Below are 21,055 nucleotides of genomic sequence, written 5' to 3'. Positions count from 1 at the left end.
CTTTAAGTGATGATTATGATCTTACAAGGGAATACATGTACCATGAAACTATTTTTTCCTACTTAAATTACAAGTTTAACCAACATCTCATGCTTGGACTTCAAATGCAGCCTATCATTCATCCAGTGCTCTTATTTATTGCCACATTGTTCAAACAAAGTGAGGCCAGTCTTTCACTCATAACTGGTCATCAACCAAAAGAGTTTATGATACGACTCAATTGTCAGTTGTCCAGCATCCAACCAGTATCTGTTAGCTAACAAGCTTGTTATCAATACTTCAATCAAAATACAGTGTGACCCTGGTATAGCATGCTCCATTATAACATGAATTCATATATAACATGGTTGTGGTGTGGATCCTGAAATTTCATATACATGTATTCTTCTTGTACAGTGGAACCCCGCTATAACGCGCCCCGCCATAACGCGAATTCGGATATAACGCGGTCGTAGCATGGCTCCCGAAATTTTGTATATTCATTCACACATGGAGAATAAAAATTTGGAGAAAAGTAAAAAAAAAAAACAAAACAAGAAATTAACTTCATTTTGGGCATGAGATTAGTTGTGACTTTTAAAATAATATGATCGTGGCATGGTTCCTGAAATTTGAAATTCATTTACGTGTATTTTTATCGGACCGTGAAAATATTTGTTTAACGTACGAGAAATAGTGTGTAAAACGTTTATTATAATTTGGTGGAAGAATTCGCGTATGACTTTTAATAATAAACGATCGGAACTTAACAATTTATCCAGGTTCTTTAAGTGATTTTGGAGAAGTGATCGTGTATGAATTCTAAAATAATACGATATATATAACGTACGAGAAATAGTGTGTACAACGCTTGGCTTCTGAAATTTATCAATTTGAACAGGTTGTGGTGAAGCTCCGCATTCTACTCTAGAAGAGAAAACTGGTTTCATTAGATTTTTGAATTGTTAAGCCGAAGTAAACATTATCGGAAGTGTTACTTATTACGGATCCATGAGTAAAGCCAGTAAATCGTCTTTGTGATTGTCTTCCATGAATTCTGTATACAGTCGTTGCTCAAACAATAGCCGACATGGGCTTCTTATTTAACTGCAATCACAGCCAAGCAGCAGACAAAGCTGTGGTTGATACAAGAGTCGCACAATTTAATAAACATCAAAGGACGAAAGCCGCCAACATGTATGCTGTGCTTGGCGGTGTGATCAAACAACAAACAGTTGAAAGTAAATAATATCCAATACAGACACCGTATGTAGACCCGGGAATAGCTGCATGCAATGACCGTACGAGATCAGACGGCAAGTAAATGGTTTCCATATTTTGTTCATCCTATATTTTACACGACGAATTCAGACTATTACAAAATTATTGAATATTTTAAATCTGTACGATTTTCAATGAACTTACATCCATTATGGATGAACTGCATGCCACGACGGCACGGTAGCATACGGTGTTGATACACTTTTCATGATATAGCGATAGTCTGGTATTATCGGTCAATCTGTATTATCGTTCAAACAAATAAAAATTAGTAAATGTTTTTAATGCACAGTAATAACCTATAAATATATTAGCCATCGACTATTTTGAATATATCTTAATTAATGCATTCCAGTTAATATTCATCTGATGATAAGCCGACTTTTGATCATTGTACATGTATACACGTATATGTTCTCGGAAAAAAAGTTAAATATTGTAAAACCCCGCATTAACGCGACCCCGCTTTTAGCGCGATCCGATTTTATGGACCCCGATCATCGCGTTATAGCGGGGTTCCACTGTACATGAATTTTTTATATATTAAATGTAGGAAAAAAAATATTTAAGTTTATTATCATTTTGGGGAAGAGATCGTATGGATAATACAGAACAATCATGGCATGGCTCCTGAACTTTTATATGTATTTTTCTCATACACGAAAAAGTATTTTCTTCTTAAAATTATGAAAAATAACATATAAAAAGTTTATTATGGGGTCGCATAGGGCTTTGCCATTGTCACAAACTTGGATTTTTTTCCTTATTGGCAGCAAAATATACTATCTGGCGATTTTTTAAATTGGCGACATTGTTGGATGTTTAAACTTGTATATACAACCATTGGTATGGAGTGGAGAAATTGATAGGCCCCATGAAATGAAGCCGCAGACTGGATATAAAATGCACTGAAATTTATCTATTGTTACATAAATAAATTCTTTGTCCATATTGACAGACCATCTAAACAGTGCATTGTTATATCATAATCCACTTATCTTGACATCTAGCATGAATACTGTATGTTGTGAGATATCCGTTTTTTTATTGTTGACACTTCTGGTAATGGAGATCAACCGGACGAGGCATTATCTCATAATCTATCTTTCATTGGATTTTCGGCTGCTCGCTAGTAATTATTATATTTACAAAGACTGACATTTTTATGTGGATGGTAAGTAAAATTCCTCTTCTTTTCACTCAGAATTAAATCCTTCAGAACACTCAACATTTTCTGTAATAATCTCTGTCATCAGACCAGAACACCTGCATCTCGATTGTCCATTGACCCTTTGTTAAATTTCTGATGCATGTGTGCTAACACAAATGTAAATAAAAATTTTTTTTAAAAATCTTACTTATTGGTTTATTCAATAGGCAGGGAGGAACATTAACTAGAATATTCCAGATGATGGTCAATTCCTTTTTAAAAATATACCCAGATAAAATAGTTTCAAAGGAAACAGATTACCTTTGAAGCACCAATTGTTATGAAAACATACTCAGCAAATGGGAAAAAAATCTGTCTCAATCATGCAATACAGTTACTTGATGTTGCTGCCACAATAAGAAATGGGCATTTGTTTGGTTCTCCAAAACTGTCTTTCAGCGGTGACTTCAGTAATGCATGCACCCTTCATCAAAGAATGTAGACTACAATCTTCAATAAGAAGAAAGAACATTTCTTCAAAGGAAGTCGTACCAAACTTAAATAAAAGTAATGGAATCTTACGGATTTTTGCATTTTCCAATGTGACTGAAACATGTTAACTGTACCGTAGAAGTTTCCTTTTTCCAGGGAAAAAGATTATTCTTACGAACGCTACCAATGGCAGCTTAAAACGTAAACAACTTTTACCAACTTGGGACGTACTGAAAAGTAAATGTGCTTCCTTATTTGTTATGTGATTGTGTTATGTTTTTCCACTGAATTCAGAGCAATCTGACCTGTGACAAAAGTATTGAATATTTTAAATCTGTGTATGTGTGTCTATTTTCGATGGAATCACTTGTATTGTGGATTCATTGTATATGATGAGATTTGCGGATGAGTACACAGTGTTAATACTATATTCATGCTATACATGTCAATGGAATCACTTGTATTGTGGATTCAATATATAGGATGAGATTTGCAGGTGAGTACACTGTGTTGATACTCTATTCATGCTATACATTAGACATGTATATATAAACAGTATTCACATATATGTACCAATTCGTGGTTCTCTAAATAAAGTAAACTGTTATATATGCCTTCTCTGTTTTCACTACAGATGTATTTCTCATTAAATATATATTGATTTAAGATGGTAACTGTGCCGATGAAGCATGTATTTTACCGCCCGCATTTATTACCTCCCCCCTGCATATTTTTTGGGGTACATGCATCATTTCTTCAGCTAATTGACCTGGTTGCTTATAACACGGTTTGGTCTATAACATGGTCAGGTTCTATGGCTCCCAACTGCCATGTTCTAGTAGGGTCACACTGTACTGGGAGGATTGCTCTTAAATTTTAAAAACACATTCAGTTCCAAGGACTTGTTTGACATAAATGTTCATGCACATCCAGTATGACTGTTATGGCAGGCATCTTTAATGCCTTGTTCTTATCTTCTCCTGAATAGATAATTATATAGGGTTTTTACTTGAAGGTTTTTTACGGTATCTAGGTGGTTGTAAATATGAATGCAGGTTTTACATCAAATATGACTGCAACAGTGGCCAGCTTGAAAATCCTGAAATACGTCTTATGATGTTCAGATGGCCTTGAATGAAAATGGTACCAGCATTAAGTCCAGTATGGCCACCTTGGTAGCCATCTTGAAAATCTTATTACTGCTCAGCTTGAATGGATAGTCATATCAGCATGTGATTTTCATTAAAAGACTGATATGATATTTAGTTGGTCCTAAATTAAAATTGTGGTGACCTGACGTCCAATATATCCACTAGAGTGGACCATCTTGGAAATCTTGTTATTGCTACTCCTCGAACATGGATGGTTATTACAATACAGGGTTTTTACTAAAAGACTTCATTGATGTCTAGTTGGTCCTAAATGAAAATGGGGTGATCTGATATTCACTATTTGTACCATGGCAGCCATCTTGACAAAATTTTTATCTCTGCTTCTCCAGAATGGATGGTCATATCAACATGGGGTTTCAATAAAAGTCTTATGAAAATGGTGTCAATCTGATGTCCAATATGGCCACCACAGCAGCCATCATGAAAATCTTGTTATTAGTACTCCTGAATGGAAAGTCATGTCTTGAAAATATTGTTATGGTAACTCTACTCCTAAATGGATGTCCATTTCAACATGGGGTTTTCACCAGTAGACTTCTTATAATATCTAGTTGGTCCTACAGGGTTCCCGTGCTACTGGGAAATCAGGGGAAAAGTCAGGAGAAATGATAATATTTTTCCAGACCGTGAAAAGTCCTGGAATTTTGCAAATATTGATGAAAGTTGGGAAAAACCCAGGAATTTTCCGCCACTACTTGACGCCTGAAACAATCAAGTAACTGAGTCAAAACTAAACTGATAGTGAATTAAATTTATCGAGTTCTAACCATAATATTCAGAGGGTTCAGTATGTATCATTTGGGTGCTTGCAGTAAACATATATGCTGGGTCAGTCCAAATGCATGTAGATTAGATTCATCTAGTAGACTTTTATTTGCAATGTCAGCTTGATATCTGTATCTTTCCTTACGTGAAAGCTATGAAATCCACTCTAGCATCACAAGAGGTAGACATCATGTTGGCAAAGCATAGCCGCTTACTGGATGCCTAGCAAACTTTAAACATTGTTAGATCGAGTGATGCATGCATGAAATGGATATGAAAATTACTTATTTTCTCAGAAATAGTGAGTATTAAACTTGGAGTTGATGAAATGTGACCTGGTACTTGCAGTTTGCATTGCAAGTTGCATGAGTACACAAATCTAGCAACCCACATTTTCAAAATGTTGTAGAGAAAAAAAAAAAATATTAAATAAAATTTGTATACTGGTTGTAATCAAAATACAAAAATGAAAGAACACTAAGTTTTCCATATTTATATATTCCGAGAACAACTTCTGGAGTTTTCTTGTATCACGGGACTACCATGATGACATGTGTTCTCTGCTTGATAAGTCAGACTGTCCAGATTGCTGGTTTTTACAAAAAGTATCTTACTTTCATTTAATATAATTGAATTTCTCTACAACAACATTAAAATGGAGTTTGTTGTTTATATGACATGACTAATAAACTTCTGATGTTGTTGTTTGAGATTCGTGAAGTGACTAGTAATGCAAATAGCAAGTACCGGGTCAAGTTTCGTCAATGCCGTAGTTTCATCTAGTCTGCCATTTCTGAGAAAATAAATAATTTTTCTATCCATTTCATGCAGGTATAAGTCGATATAACATAAGTTTAAATTTTCTAGGCCTGCTGGTAATTGACTACAATATGTTGCTACTGCATGGTAGCAGCAAGTTCCAAATTTTCGATACGCAATTGCAGTGACCCCCCACCCCAACCTAAATGTCCAAATATAAAAAATGGGGTATGAATGTTCGGAGGAAACCCGATTAGAAAACAGACTGCTATTCGTTTTAATTCAAATTTGTAGTCCAAATTGTTGAATCTCAGAGCTGAAATGAGAAATTGTTGTCCCTTGTATTATATATTAAGAAATGAATTACAAGAAGACAAGTTGGTTTTACAGAAAATTCAGTCCTTGTTTATACAACAGTATATAATTTTGAAGGTCTTTTGTCAGAATTTAAATCAACCCTTTTGAAAATGTTTTTTAAATGATGGATTTTTAACCAGATCTTCTTAACGATATTAGGTTGTTTGAAAAATCTTGCTTGTGATTTTATTGGCACAGATAAATTCAGAGTTAAACTCTCTTTCTTACAAGGCAAGATTCTAATTTGCGTTTATTGTTTTCTTTTTACTGTAATAGGAAATGGTTACTTTTTATAAGATGCATATATATATATATATATATATATATATATATTGCTATAGAATTCTTTAGAATTAAAGTTTTGAAAGGAAACAAAACTAATGTCTGTTCATTGTGTTGTTCCCACTTAGCCACATAAAGCATGTCAGCAAAATAAAGTTAGAATTTTTATTTTGTACACTTGAAATGTCTTTACGTGCCGATTTAAAGGAATATAATCAAACTTGTTTCATGTGATATATTTTTGGGTTTTGTACATGATCATCTTTTCTGGATTAGATGTTTTGAAGAGTCTTGAAAGAGAACCATCTTTAGATTTAGAAAATGCATGTTTTATAATCTAAAATGTTCTTTAATTTCATTCAGTAATGGTTATATGTGAACCTTGAAAAAGTTAATTTCATCCTGGGAAAACCCTGGAAATGACCTGGAATTTTATCTTTAGAAAAGCGCGCGAACCATGGTCCTAAATTAAAATGGTGTTAGTCATATATTCAATATGATTGTTAGAAGGACTGTCTTAACAGTTTTGTTGTCATTACTCCCCTGGAATGGATGATCTCCATGAGATGGGGTTTTACCAAAAGACTTCTGATGATGTCCACTTTGTCCTCAATGAAAATGGTGTCAAGCTAACAGCCAATATTTGCACCACAGCAGCTGATTTGAGAATTTTGTTATTGCTGTAGAATATCAGACATGATGTCAACACTTGACAGTGAAAAGTAGAAAATTATCTTACCTTGAATTGTTGGAAAATCTTTTCACTCAGTAGAGCACCAGTCTCTCCATGGGACTCTTGTTTCATGTTTGATATAAAATTCCACAGCAAAAAGCAAACATTTTCTCTCTGGGATTTCACCATTTTGTTTGAAGTGTCAGATATATGAGATGCAAATTAAAATGGCCTATCCACATCTTGAATTAGATGTGGATAAGTACAGGAGGATAGTATGCAATATTTGTATCAAGCACATAATTGGTGCTATGTTTCATTTTTCAGGAATGCATCAAGTGTGTGAATGGTGGAGTCCCAGATCAAGTACATAAGTGTTGCTATGTTTCATTTTTCAGGAATGCATCAAGTGTGTGAATGGTGGAGTCCCAGATCAAGTACATAAGTGTTGCTATGTTTCATTTTTCAGGAATGCATCAAGTGTGTGAATGGTGGAGTCCCAGAGACAACAGCACTACTAGCAGAAAAATGGGACTACATTTTCTACACAGGAAACAGTGCTGTTGGCAAAATTGTAATGCAGGCTGCTGCCAAACACCTGACACCAGTGACTCTAGAGTTGGGAGGGAAGAGGTCTAATTAAAACTTTAATTACATTAGAGTGTTGATTATTTAAACTTTGATTATGCAAACTTTTGTTTTCAGCATGCTAACAAGGTATGTTATGGGTTCACTATTCTTTATAGTGTACCAGTTTTAATTGATTTTATGGCTTCTTGAAACCAAAAATTGAAACATCCAGGTGTCTTTGCTGTAAATGACACTTTTATCAGAGGTGTGTCTATGCATTTTGGTACATGTATCAACACAAATTTACTGTATATTCTCGCTTATACGCTGGATCAAGGTGCAAACTGCATACACGAACATCTGCCATTGTATCAAGCACTGGCAGATCTGGAACTATTCAGTTTGTTAGGGGTAATCAGTCGAATAAAGACCCAGATCTGCTTTCACTTAAAAAGTTCCTTCTTTGTCATACAATAAATGGAAACTTCGATTAAAATTTGAAACTCAATCAATGGTTTCAAATTTTTGCTCACCAAAGTCGACAAATAATATGTCATATTGTTAGTGTTATAAATGTAATGAAATGAGCATTCTCGTAGATCTTCTACTGCAGTTGAGCAAATTGTGAAGATTTTATGGTGGCAATAAATTTAATAAAATAATCACTTTTGTAGATAATTGAGCAAATCATTAACATTTTATGGTGGTAATAAACTTCATGACATAAGTATGCTTCAAAGGTCCTCTGTTGCAAGTGAGCAAATCATAAACATTTTATGGTGGTAATAAACTTAATGACATTGAAGGTCCTCTGTTGCAAGTGAGCAAATCATAAACATTTTATGGTGGTAATAAACTTAATGACATTGAAGGTCCTCAATTGCAAGTGAGCAAATCATAAACATTTTATGGTGGTAATAAACTTAATGACATTAAAGGTCTTCTGTTGCAAGTGAGCAAATCATAAACATTTTATGGTGGTAATAAACTTAATGACATTGAAGGTCCTCTGTTGCAAGTGAGCAAATCATAAACATTTTATGGTGGTAATAAACTTAATGACATTGAAGGTCCTCTATTGCAAGTGAGCAAATCATAAACATTTTATGGTGGTGATAAATTTAATGACATAAGCATTCTTCAAAGGTCCTCTTATGCAAGTGTTCAAATCATTAACATTTTATGGTGGTAGTAAACTTAATTGCATTGAAGGTCCTCTATTGCAAGTGAGCAAATCATTAATATTTTATGATGGTAATAAACTTAATTGCATTGAAGGTCCTCTGTTGCAAGTGAGCAACTCATTAATATTTTATGGTGGTAGTAAACTTAATTGCATTGAAGGTCCTCTATTGCAAGTGAGCAGATCATTAATATTTTATGGTGGTAGTAAACTTAATTGCATTGAAGGTCCTCTATTGTAAGTAAGCAAATCATTCATATTTTATGGTATTAATATACTGAAATTATTGACTTGGTAAAATTGTAATGATGCAAAAAATATTGGGATGTTAATTTAGCATTCTTGAATTTTGATGAATTACTTTAAGCATATTTACTAAATAAAATGTAATTTTTGTGTATCATATAATTACAATCTCAAAGTGTGAATCATAAAACTATATTGCTGTAGTGTTAATATTTTTGAAAACTAATAAACTTTTTTAATATATTTGCAAATGTTTGACTTGTAAAGATTTTATAGTTCACAGTACTTGAACTAATAATATTATACATTAGCTTTTCAGATATTGAATTTTAGTAGGGTCCAAATACCATATGAACTTGCTTATAAACCCAGTCCAACTGCAGACCTCACCAGTCCAGATCTGTGATCATATATGTGCCAGTAGATCTATGTCTATTCAGTTTGTATGGAGTAAAACAAACAACATGGATCTGATCTTCCAGTGAATTAAGTGATAACAGATCAGGGCCTATGTTGTTTGCAGTTGGACTGTACTTATAAGTAACTATATACAATTTAGTTAGTTTTGCCTGTCACCCCTGCTATATACAGTACATGTAGATTTTCAATAACAAGTGGTACAAATATGGGTTTAATGCTGCTGTTTGTTTCAAAGATGTCAGTAAAGTTAATGCCATAATTGAATGAGAGAAATTGTCTTTAAACTTCTTTTGTAGTTCTTCCATTTTTGTTTGTCTTGGAAAATATTAGAAACAATATTTACTAACTGTCATACAAACTGTCAAATGTGCAATGTAATAAGTTTTTTGTCAAACCCATTACACGGTAGCATTATTTGGTTCTTTTTATTTGTTTTCTTTTTTTTTCTTTCTTTCAGCCCAGTGTTTGTTGATGACAACTGTGACGTAAGCATTGTAGCCAACCGAATCTTGTGGGGAAAGTGTACTAACGCAGGGCAAACCTGCATTGCTCCTGACTACATCATGTGTAAAAAGGAGACTCAGGTTGGAGAGAACACTAAATTAGTATATTTTTCTACCATTTCTTTTTTGATTGCTACAGTTGCTTTGTAAATTAGCAATTTTGCAGATTAGTACAGATCAGTCATTTCCTTGCATGCATCCATCCATCTTTTTATCCACTTATCAGTTCTCCTTTTGACCTAATCTCTCTGTACAAGAATGGGGAGAGGATTTGACAGTAACCACTATGTAAGTATTATGGACATAAACTGTAATATCATTAGTTCACTTGGGCATAATGCCAAATGAGCTTATTGTAGGACCTTGCACCAGTCATGAATTGTCTATCAACAGTTGTTACTATTTTAAACTTCTAATAACCAAAAGACCAATTTTGATCATATTTGGCACTGAGCATCATGGCATCATAGGTTTTTAAATTTACTGTAGAATCATCCATTTTCATGGGGGACCAATTTTCGTGGATTTCATTGTTGCCCAAACCACAAATTTAAATCCCCAGTGAAAAATTAGCCACATAGGATGATGACCCACCCCCCACCCCCATTTTCTTACAGTCTTTCATTCCTAGAGATCAACACTGCTACTTGCATTTGATAAATCAAGGTCAATACTGTAATCTGATAATTAAATATTAAATATTGACATGTTTGTTTGTTTTTAACCTTTTGAAACAAGGATTATAAATCATTTTATATTGTTTCAATGTACATGTTCGATAAGGTATCCGATAGCTGTAATTTTACACTCACTGCCATAAATCAGTATATGAGGTAAGTAAGAATAGAGGGAAAATAGAGAAAAAAACATAAGCATTCAAACAGTAGTAATACTGAAAATGAAAGAAAAAAATAATACAAAATAACATTATATGAAAATTAAATTTAATACTTCTTCAAATTGATCGTTCATTTGAGTACAACTGTTGTTGAAACATTTAAATCCTTCTGAAAGCACATTTCATTTTATCCATGCATTTTTAATCCAAAAGAACAACAATCCTGTAAAATACTATAACTTTCTTGAAACACTATTATTAATGAAACACTATGTATGTATACTAATTACAGCAGAGTATTAAAGCTCACACTTCACAGATTTTTGGACAAAGCCAATGTATCAACATCATGTTGATCAAATCTCATGGTACTCACAAATGCTTCTCAGGTAAATAATCCTCAAATTGCTGAATTAAACAAAGTCCAGCTTTCTCAAAACCACCGATAATTAGGTCCAATCTTTCACTCATTGTCATGTGAGCTGCAATTATCCATTCAACATGAATTGGCTTGATTAATGAGGTTGCAAGGTTTACTAATACTTTGCACTGATCGTCACCAGTAACATCTTTTTCCGTGATGGCATTCATGACCTGTTTAGCATACCACTGTTATACTTTCCTCGCTTTCTTTTCTGGGACAGTGACTGAAGCAGGGGTTCTACTGCATCATTAGCTGCCTGGTTAGCAAGCACCTGTGCCATGTTCACAGCGTCTGACAGGTTAGGAAGTCCAGAAACCGAAGGGGGGGGGGTCTAAGTTGAATTTTACCACTCTTAAGTTACTGTGTTAACGCCATGGTCATCAGAAAGTACTGATGGTGCAGCATGATGGACACTGGTTTAAATAAGCGATCATTCAAATGTACTTCAGTAACCAATTAGCCTAGTGTTGTTGGCTGCATTGGCTTCCTTTGATGTTGAGCACTCAAACGAAAACATGGCGAAAGTGATTAATCTTGACAGGTGTTTTATTTGTGCTCATAGAGATGGAAGTATTGTTTTAGTGTTAGCTTTTACTGACATTATTCACTTGATCGAAAACATGGTGTAAGTATTGAACTTGTTAGGTCTTTGATTTGTGCTCATACAGGTGGTAGTATTGTTTTAAAGATTAAAAGTGACTGTCGTTTGCATCGGCATAGTTTTATTCTTTTGTTTTCTTTATTTTGGGTATTTTTAGAAGTTAAACCATGAATTAAATACCTGCTAATATGCAGACTTTGACAGGCAACACCACAAAAGTAAGTACCCATGAAAATGCCTTTTTTTTAATACAAAACCACAAAAATTGAGCCCAACAAAAATAAATGATACTACAGTATATGAAGGATGCCAGTCTGCCATCAGACATGACTACTGTTACTAAAAATGGTAAAAAATTGTTAAATAGCTTCTTAAAAACAGCTGAACATAATTTGATCAAAATTTGATGGGAGGGATTCTTTTTGGAAGATCTTTCAAATTGATACAAATTATGCTAATATGCTTTCAGGTATGACTATTTTTACGACCACTTTGTTTTTCAATTGACAACCCATTGATTGAGCTGCTGACATTAGTATGTCATTGAATGACTTTAAATTTCCATTATATTCCAGGATTCTCTGGTTGAAGCCATGAAGAAGACTCTAAGAGAGTTTTATCCAAATGATCCAGCCAAGTCCCCAGACTTTGGAAGAATCATTAATGATCGACAGTTTCAGTAAGTAAGCGTGCAGATTATCATGTTAGGGGATGTTAGTGTGGTATTTGAGAATCCAAGGTCACTTTGAATACAGGTTATCATAAGAGTGGGATAGCAATCTTGTATTTGAGGATCAGAGGATACTTTGAATACAGGATATCATGATAAGGGATAACAGTGTTGTATTTGAGGATCTGAAGAATTTATAATCACAATGGATGATTGTCTGATATTTGAGGATCCAAGGACATTTTCCATACAAGTTATCATCACAAAGGAATAACAGTGTTATATCTGAGGACTCTTTGGATACAGTTTGTCATGACAGGGGATGACAGTCTGGTATTTGAGGATCCAAGGACATTTTGATTTTAGGATAGCATGATAGAGACAAACAGTTTTGCATTTTGGGATCTATGGACACTGATGAAACCATTGATTATGGATGACCATGTAACCATTAATCCATTTATTCATCAGATCATGAACTTAAACCTTGACTACTGATGGCTGTTGGAGCTTGTTGCCGAATCATTTCTTTCTCTTCAGCATAATATTTAATATAGTAGAAGTTTTAAACTAGAATGAGACTGTGGAAAAGAAATAGCATATGTAAAGATAATTCATTATTTTATTCTACTGTAGGTGGGGCCTGAATTGTATAATGATAATGTACATGATGTTCCCACCTACTCATTTGTTTCAGGTTCAGGTGTCACCAAGTGCAAAAAATTAGTGATTGTCTACCTAAATTTGATAATGTTTATAACATGTTAAAACTTCTCTTGTACACTCAGAATAAAAATAAATAAGTCAAAACATTTATTTTCAGATGTCAAGGTAACACAAGGAAACATTACTTTTAAATCAAGTTAATCAGGTTAATTGTTTTCAGGCGTATCAAGAAGATCATGGATAACCTGGGAGGGGGTAAGGTTGCAGTGGGAGGGGAAACAGATGAGACCCAGAGGTTTGTTGCTCCAACAGTATTAACAGAGGTCAAGTTTTCAGATCCAATCATGCAGGAAGAGGTAAAGCAATTATTTTGTTATAATGCTTCATAAATATATGCTACAAATGGAATCTTTATTTATATCACATCAACAGTAACATATATTATCACAGTTTCTAATGGCAAAAGTGACAATATTATCAAAATGATACAGTGGTATCTTGTTGTTATGCTGTTAAGGGGAGCCTTAAAAGTTTACCACTTTTTACACAAGGTCACCATATACCAATATACTGGGGACAATGTTAGATCAGGGACCATGTTATATTTGGGACAATGTTAGATCAGGGACCATGTTATATTTGGGACAATGTTAGATCAGGGACCATGTTATATTGGGGACAATGTTAGATCAGGTACCATGTTACATTGGGGACAATGTTAGATCAGGTACCATGTTATATTGGGGACAATGTCAGATCAGGTACCATGTTATAATGGGGACAGTGTTAGATCACAGACAATGTGGTATTGGGGACGTTAGATCACAGACAATGTGGTATTGGGGACAGTGTTAGATCAGGGACCATATTATATTGAGGACTGTTAGATCAGGGACCATATTATAAATGTTAAATCAGGGACCATGTTATATTGGGGACAATGTTAGATCAGAAACCATGTTATGTTGGGGCCAATGTTATATCAGGGACAATCACACTAATGTCTCAGTTCAATGGACTCAGAAGAAATGAAAATAAAAGCAAGTGAAAGTACTAGAGACACAGCTTTAGTACAGCAGCTTAAGAGCAGTGTTTATGTCCAGTTACAATGATTTTATCATCATTTACCTCTCATGTTTCATTACATTTATTTATATCTCTGTTCTTTTTGTATTTGTTTCTTGCATTCAAATTAATAACTGGAGTAGAACACTTGATACTGAGAGTAGTCTTTGACAACTGACAACTGGTCATTCAGAAGTCATGGGAAAATCATTGAATTTCAGTTCTCCTGATCTGTATAAACCCTGTAAATAAGTATTCAAACATTTAAATTGCACAAGGTGTTGAAGTTTAAAAAATTATATTAAAAAATATATAATATTTGGTGTATAATTTATATACACAGTAATTGATTAAATAAATAACAATTATATTTGATGTTGCAAATTGTAAAGGCCCTTGAAGTATGATTTTAATGCATTTGTAAATGTAATGCACTTTTTAATTTGTTTTTCATTATAACACATCTGTAAGTTTTCGATTGGTTAAACATACAATATGTATGGCAGTATAACACCTGTAAATGTAAGGATTGGTTAAACATACACATCTTGGGCAGTGTAACACATCTATAAGTATAATGCACTTTCTGATTGGCATACAAATTAAATATATCTGAGGTAACACAAAATGCTATGTCAATAAAATGTTTTTCAATTTAAGATTGAGTAAATGGATAAAATTGGGTGGATCAAATGACACACCATGCCTGATGTTGTCAAATGGAATTGTGTCCTTTTGCTGTAGTGGCACACTAATCACTTCTGCAAATAGAGGACTGATTTAGTAAGGAACTTGAATGAACTTATTTACAGTTCAAAACTGGAGTGTGACCAACTTTGTATAAGAAAAAATGCTCATTGAAAACTTTTGGAAGTCCTTGAAAACTCCTTGAAAGAAAATATATTTTAGGGCTGTAAGTACCATGTTACATTTTTACCTATATTTTTCTGAGAACAGAGGTAACCATACTGTGTTTTCAGATTCGATGATATGTATTATACATTTCATTGCCTCTATGAATAATGTGTATACCAAGAATTACTTCAGTTTAACCATCAGTAATACACCAGCGAATCTGAAAACATGGTGCAGCTTTCCAATTAATGTAAATGTTTTGTCTCTTTTAGATATTTGGCCCCATTCTTCCCATAATCATAGTCCAAAATGAAGATGAGGCTATTGACTTTATATTAAATCGGTGAGTTTTCCACAGCACTCTAAGTAGTTGTAAGGACCCAGTGAGAACACACTTGCACTTTGCTGCATACAGTGGAATTATTATTATTATGGTCAACAGATATTTCCAAGTACTTGTACAAAATTTGTTTAACCAGCTTTACATTTAATTTAGTTTGCAGTTAGTGAACAGTTCAGAGTAAAACAAAACCCTGCTCATATATGACAATGGGAAGATACTTGAAACATTTAATAATAGATACATATATTGGTATGTAGTTTGGATAGATATATGAATTGATTGGTAGGCAGTTTAGAACAGAAAACCATAAACAGGATAATAACTGGAAAAACTAACTTGCAAGCAATTTTGAAAGGTTTTTAGGACCCAAACCAGCAACCATTAACTGCTTTAACTGCCACACCACCGAAGATCTACACCATGTATTCAATATATGCCCAAAATATCAACCCGCTCGGAAAATATTTATCAAAAACCAAAAAGAGATTGGATCACCACACACATACCCAGAGTTACTTATGGACTTTAATAAAAATAAACAATCAGCATATAAAAATATAAATCAATTCATAGACTCAGCAGGACTTGGGAACAAAATATAATTACTATCCCCACAAAACCAAAAGACCCAGTAACTAGCTAAATAAATTTAGAAGCCACCACATAAAAACCCATAACATATCATTCAATTTTATAAAAGTATTAATAAATAATTCACTTACTAAGCACCTATAAAAAACTAAGGAAACCGCAAATTCGGATGTCCTAGATGTCCTTAACGAACCGAGTAATCAGCTAGGATTCTGATCCTAGATGTCCTTAATGAACCGTGTAATCGGCTAGGACTCCGGTCTCTTGCTAAATAAAGTATAAATAACATTCAGTCTCTAAAAACATTAATTAATAAATAACTTAAAGAGGTAATATCTAAAAACTTATAAATAACGTAACGTAGGAAGCACACCCTAAACACCTCAACTAGTAATATCATAATAACCTTGAAAATCTCTCTTCATACATGATTTCTACTAAGAACCTCTATAAACAGCATAGAACATCCCCCCTCCTTTTAGAACATTTTGAAGAAGAAGAAAAAAAAATCAAAAACATAAATAAAAAAAATCGCAAGAAACACCAGGCAAATGCAACAAGAAACTAGCAATGTAAAGCAAGCAGGACTGTTCCTGAGCTCTCCTTCCCACTAATGACAGCCAACCATTCAACTGTAGGGACCTTTATGGACCCACAGATTGAGGCCAAACTATCAGGGTTCCTTGAATCCATAAAAGCCTGGGGGAGGTGGCACCATCCCCTTCCCCAGGAACAACTAGCAGACTGCGGTGCAGTCAGAAAAAAGTGGCACATGCACAATTGTGCGCACGCCACTATAATTAAACTCAAAAACAACAAAAGGCAGTTTGTATGGATAGTAACGTAGATTTAGAGAGGTACATACATACATACATACATACATACATGCATACATACATACATACATATAGTCTGATCAATTTGCTAATGCATCAGAGAGAATTATTACTGACCCAGTTTCAATTAAAAATGGGAGTTGGGATGGGGAACCAAAATGTGTTTCACCACAAACTTGATGTGATATAAATGGTGTCTTCTAAGTGTTATGTAACTTCTCTGGTGGCCTAGTGGTTAGAGCTTCTGCCTCGGATGTAAGAGGATGCAGGTTCAAACCCTGGCCAGGTCATACCAAAGACTTATAAAAATGGTACTAACAGCAGCCTCCCTCGGCACTAGCATTAAGAGGTTAGTGTTAGGACTGGTTGGCCCAGTGTCAGGATAATGTGACTGGGTATGACATTAAACCACATGTCTGCAGCATGATGCTCCAGTGCTAGACGTCACTGCCACACTAAAGGCATTGTAGCAATAATTGTTAAAGCTATGTTAAAAATCCAAATCACATATTGTATGTCTTTATCAAGGTAGAAGATATAAAACTATCATACAGGTTAGAGAATTTTCAATTCGTACTCTGTGAAGATTTAAACTCAGATCCACAGGAAATGGCACCCATTGCCTTGCCTGCACACACCAGTCCATATTCCAGCATGACTAAGCACACATCGCCAAAAAATGATGAAACTGAGTTGTTATGTGCACTTGTGTGTAGCAGACACATTTGTATGACAATGTAGTAATTAATTCTCATCTATCTACACAGCCATTCCAGATTCCTGTCAAGGAAATCAAGGTTGAACCCACAGATCTTGGTTTAAATCTCTGTAGAGTACTAATTAAAACTTATCTAACATACATACATATATATATATATATATATATATATATATATATATATATATATATATATATATATATATATATACACACACACATACATACATACATATGCTTTGTGCATCGAATTGAGCTGGTTTAGCCCAGTGCTTTGTACATTTGTTATGTACTACCAGTAATCATTATAATATATATAATATTTAAAATAATACATATTTAAAAATAAAAAGCCCAACATTTAATTGTGCATCTAATTTGAGCTGGTTTAGCTCAGTACTTTACGTGTGTATACTAATCATTATAATATATATATGTTTTTATAAAAAAACTACCTACCTAATCTTGTTTTATCAACAGCTCAATAGGTAATGCACATAATTTTTTTGGCCTGATTTTATTATGCTGTTGTACTTTGGTTCTATGAATCCTAATCATATTTAAATATAAATATGTTGAAATTTGTTAAAAAATATTGTTATTTTAGTTCATTTTATTTACTGAAAAATAAGTCATAATGAAAATCCTCAACATTTGAAATAAAGGTGTTTGCAGTATCCATTTTTATCAGTTTGAATTGTAATTTATTTGTTTCTCCTTCAGATGTGTTCACATTAATGTTTGGATATAAGCCTACTACCTTATGAATCCAGACCTACCAAAAAGATAACAAAAAGTCTTTCCATCTATTTCACATAGACAAAGGGCATTAACTCTTGCCCACATCCTACTCTTTTCAAAGTGTTGCAAGCAAGTCTCGTTGTTGTGTTGGACACGCAGAGAATTACCTCACAAACATTCCAAGCCTATTTCTAAGGAAATATCAGTGGCCACTGCTGATTTTAAAGTAATTGTGTGGATTGATCCTTACTACACAGGTGGTGTACTTACATTTTATATTTTCTCCCAAATTTTGGGTGAATTTGTCAAATACGGACTTAGTCTTTTAAAAATGGTGACCATGCTATCATTGAACAAGTGTTAATATCATTCATGACATAGCATGCCCATGTAATTTTTTTCCCCAGTTGGTAACAGATAGTTGGATATTAATTATATGTGGAATGACTATTTTGTGTTACTTTTGTTTTATTTTTATGGTGTCATTTCATTCACCAAATGTACAAAGTGTATGAAGATCAAGGTTTGAGAAAACATCCATGGGACATGCCTGGGTTCTCAGCCATGATGCGTGTGTGAATCATGATCTCTGCCTTGTTGGCTGTGATGCCAAACTTTGCAAGGGGAAAGGAGATGTTTTTAGGCTTCATGCAAAATCTGCATCTTTTGCAAGCCTTGCTATGGGGGTCTCCTGTCCCACCTAAACTGTGTCATTAAACAGCTACAGTGACATCAGCAGAAATGAGGAAAAATTGCTGAGAAGGTCTACGCCAATTTACCTTCAAACAGATCCATCATCTGGTGCAGGAAGCTAAAACACAATTGCTAACTTAGTGCCAAATTATGGATTTTTCCCCAAATTTTAGGTAGTCCAGTGGATGTAAGTCCCTCATCATGTCTGAGTATGGTCTTGGGGCCTGTAACTCAGATGTGTGTAGTCCAGCACATACAGAGCCATCCCAGCCATCCCAATTTGGGGTTTTGATTGATAGACTGGCTCTGCCATCTACAATATAAGGGGATCTTAGTGATAGATCCTTCCATCTTGTCACACCTTCAGTGACATTTTCTTATTACGACAGGGATTTTACTGAAAAATCCATCTGTCCAGCCAAGTCTTTGGCAATGCTGGTACCTGCAAAAACTGGGCCAAACTTTATATGGCCAGCATCCATGTGGACTTTTTGCCTGGCAAATCAGTCATCTGTCCAGGTAAGTTCCAATGTTCATGTTGTATCCTGGAAACTAGGCAAAGATGACAGGATATTATCATCTTTGCCAGCTGGGATGGTGTACCTGGACATGCAGACTGACCAAGGCCATGACTTAGAATCCAGTGATTATGATGGTGTCCCCCCCCCCCTCCACTGCACCTATGAGGTTGAGGCATCAGTAGACTTCGACAACCAGGATGAAATTTCATCTTTCCTGGTACTTCCTCAGTCAACCAAGATAATGGAGATTAAAATCTGTCTGTCTGGTTGCATTTGTGATCCAAGTACAGAACGGCAAGTACCAGCAATGTTTTCATACCACTAGTACAGGACACATTCAGACAGCTACTGTACAAATGTCCCAGTGCTAGATATAAATCTGGTGGCAGTCAGCATCCCTGCCACTATTCTTTAAAATGGACTAAAATGTGTTTACAGCCACTTCCAAGCTAGTTAGGAATGTGATTGCCACTTCCTGTTATTGACTTGACCTAATTGAACATGTTCCAACTGGCAGAAAATTAAGGCAATGGCCAGGCCTGGGAGGCAACAATGTGAAATGCTTGCATCATCAGTAAAGTAGTACATTACTTCATGGGCAATGTGTTGACTTGATCAGACATGGCACATTCCTCAATTCTACATCTCTTAGGCTGCACCATAGTCTGGCTTTGAGGATGATCCTGTTTAGGTCATCATTACTCTTTGGAGGGAAGATTAAAGAAGTTCAGATGCAGGCAGCTCAGGAATCGCCCCTCCAACTTGCCACCCAAGCTGCTCCAGCTTTTTGGAGTAATCTTTCGCAGCTACAAAAGATGGATGACAGGTGGAATAGGGACAAGGGACCTTTACAATCAAGTACTCAGAATAGATCCAAGCCAATACTAAAAGACAACCACCTAATCAGACTGGGATGCAGAATTACCATGGAGTCAAAAAACCAAGTTTCTCTGCCCTAAATCCTAGCTTAGTGCTAGACATTAACATGTTTACCCCACCGCTCATATCCACCCACTCTGATTGGATCACCCTCTTCACTAAGAATGATTGGTTGATCCAGGTCATTATATAAGGGCTTGAGATTTCATTTACCCATCCCCCTCCCCTCCTCTTCACCCATTATTTTGCAAGTACCATTTGACTGGGTGAAAGATGACTTTTTACAGCAGGTGATACAGTCACTTTTTTGCCAGATGGATGGTGGAGATTGTACAAAAACCACAATTTCTGTGGTTTTATTCAGGGCTTTTTCTCATCCAGAAGGTTATCAGGAAGTTGAAACCAGTCATTGATCCGAGTCACTTTCAGCCTATACATTTTACCACCAAAATTCAAGATGTAGACAATGAGATCAGTCCATCTTTAGATCAAAAAGGACAAGTATGCCATCAGTCTTGATCTGACTGATGCATGTCCGCACAGCATCACAAAAATTCATTCAGCTTGTTTACTGCAAAAGTTTATCTGTTCAGAGTCCTGCCTTTTGGCCTCAATATCACCCCATAGATTATTACCAAAATTATGGATTGCATTGTCACCCTGTTCCTGATGACTTCATCTACAAATATTGCAGTGTACAGTGTACTATCTCCAAAAACATGTGGCAAGTTCAATTCTACTCCATGACGGGAATGACCTCCTTTTACTTTTGCATCACCTAA

The 21,055-nt window shown here is 34.9% G+C and overlaps 1 protein-coding gene across 1 annotated transcript in view; it reads left to right on the top strand.

Annotated features, from left to right (window-relative positions):
• The window catches only part of LOC149785242 (aldehyde dehydrogenase family 3 member B1-like), a 62,023-nt gene that overhangs the window by 21,624 nt on the left and 19,344 nt on the right, over positions 1 to 21,055 (top strand). Inside the window, exons 6-10 of the mRNA XM_089979085.1 lie at positions 7,380 to 7,543; positions 9,787 to 9,913; positions 12,271 to 12,374; positions 13,252 to 13,387; positions 15,224 to 15,294. Coding sequence (XP_089835211.1) covers positions 7,380 to 7,543; positions 9,787 to 9,913; positions 12,271 to 12,374; positions 13,252 to 13,387; positions 15,224 to 15,294 — 602 coding nt within the window. The remainder of the gene's footprint in view (positions 1 to 7,379; positions 7,544 to 9,786; positions 9,914 to 12,270; positions 12,375 to 13,251; positions 13,388 to 15,223; positions 15,295 to 21,055) is intronic.

Source organism: Sinohyriopsis cumingii, chromosome 13, assembly GCF_028554795.1.
Source record: "Sinohyriopsis cumingii isolate HCF-2022 chromosome 13, ASM2855479v2, whole genome shotgun sequence".
NCBI lineage: Eukaryota > Metazoa > Mollusca > Bivalvia > Unionida > Unionidae > Sinohyriopsis > Sinohyriopsis cumingii.
This window is presented reverse-complemented; position numbering and strand designations above follow the sequence as displayed.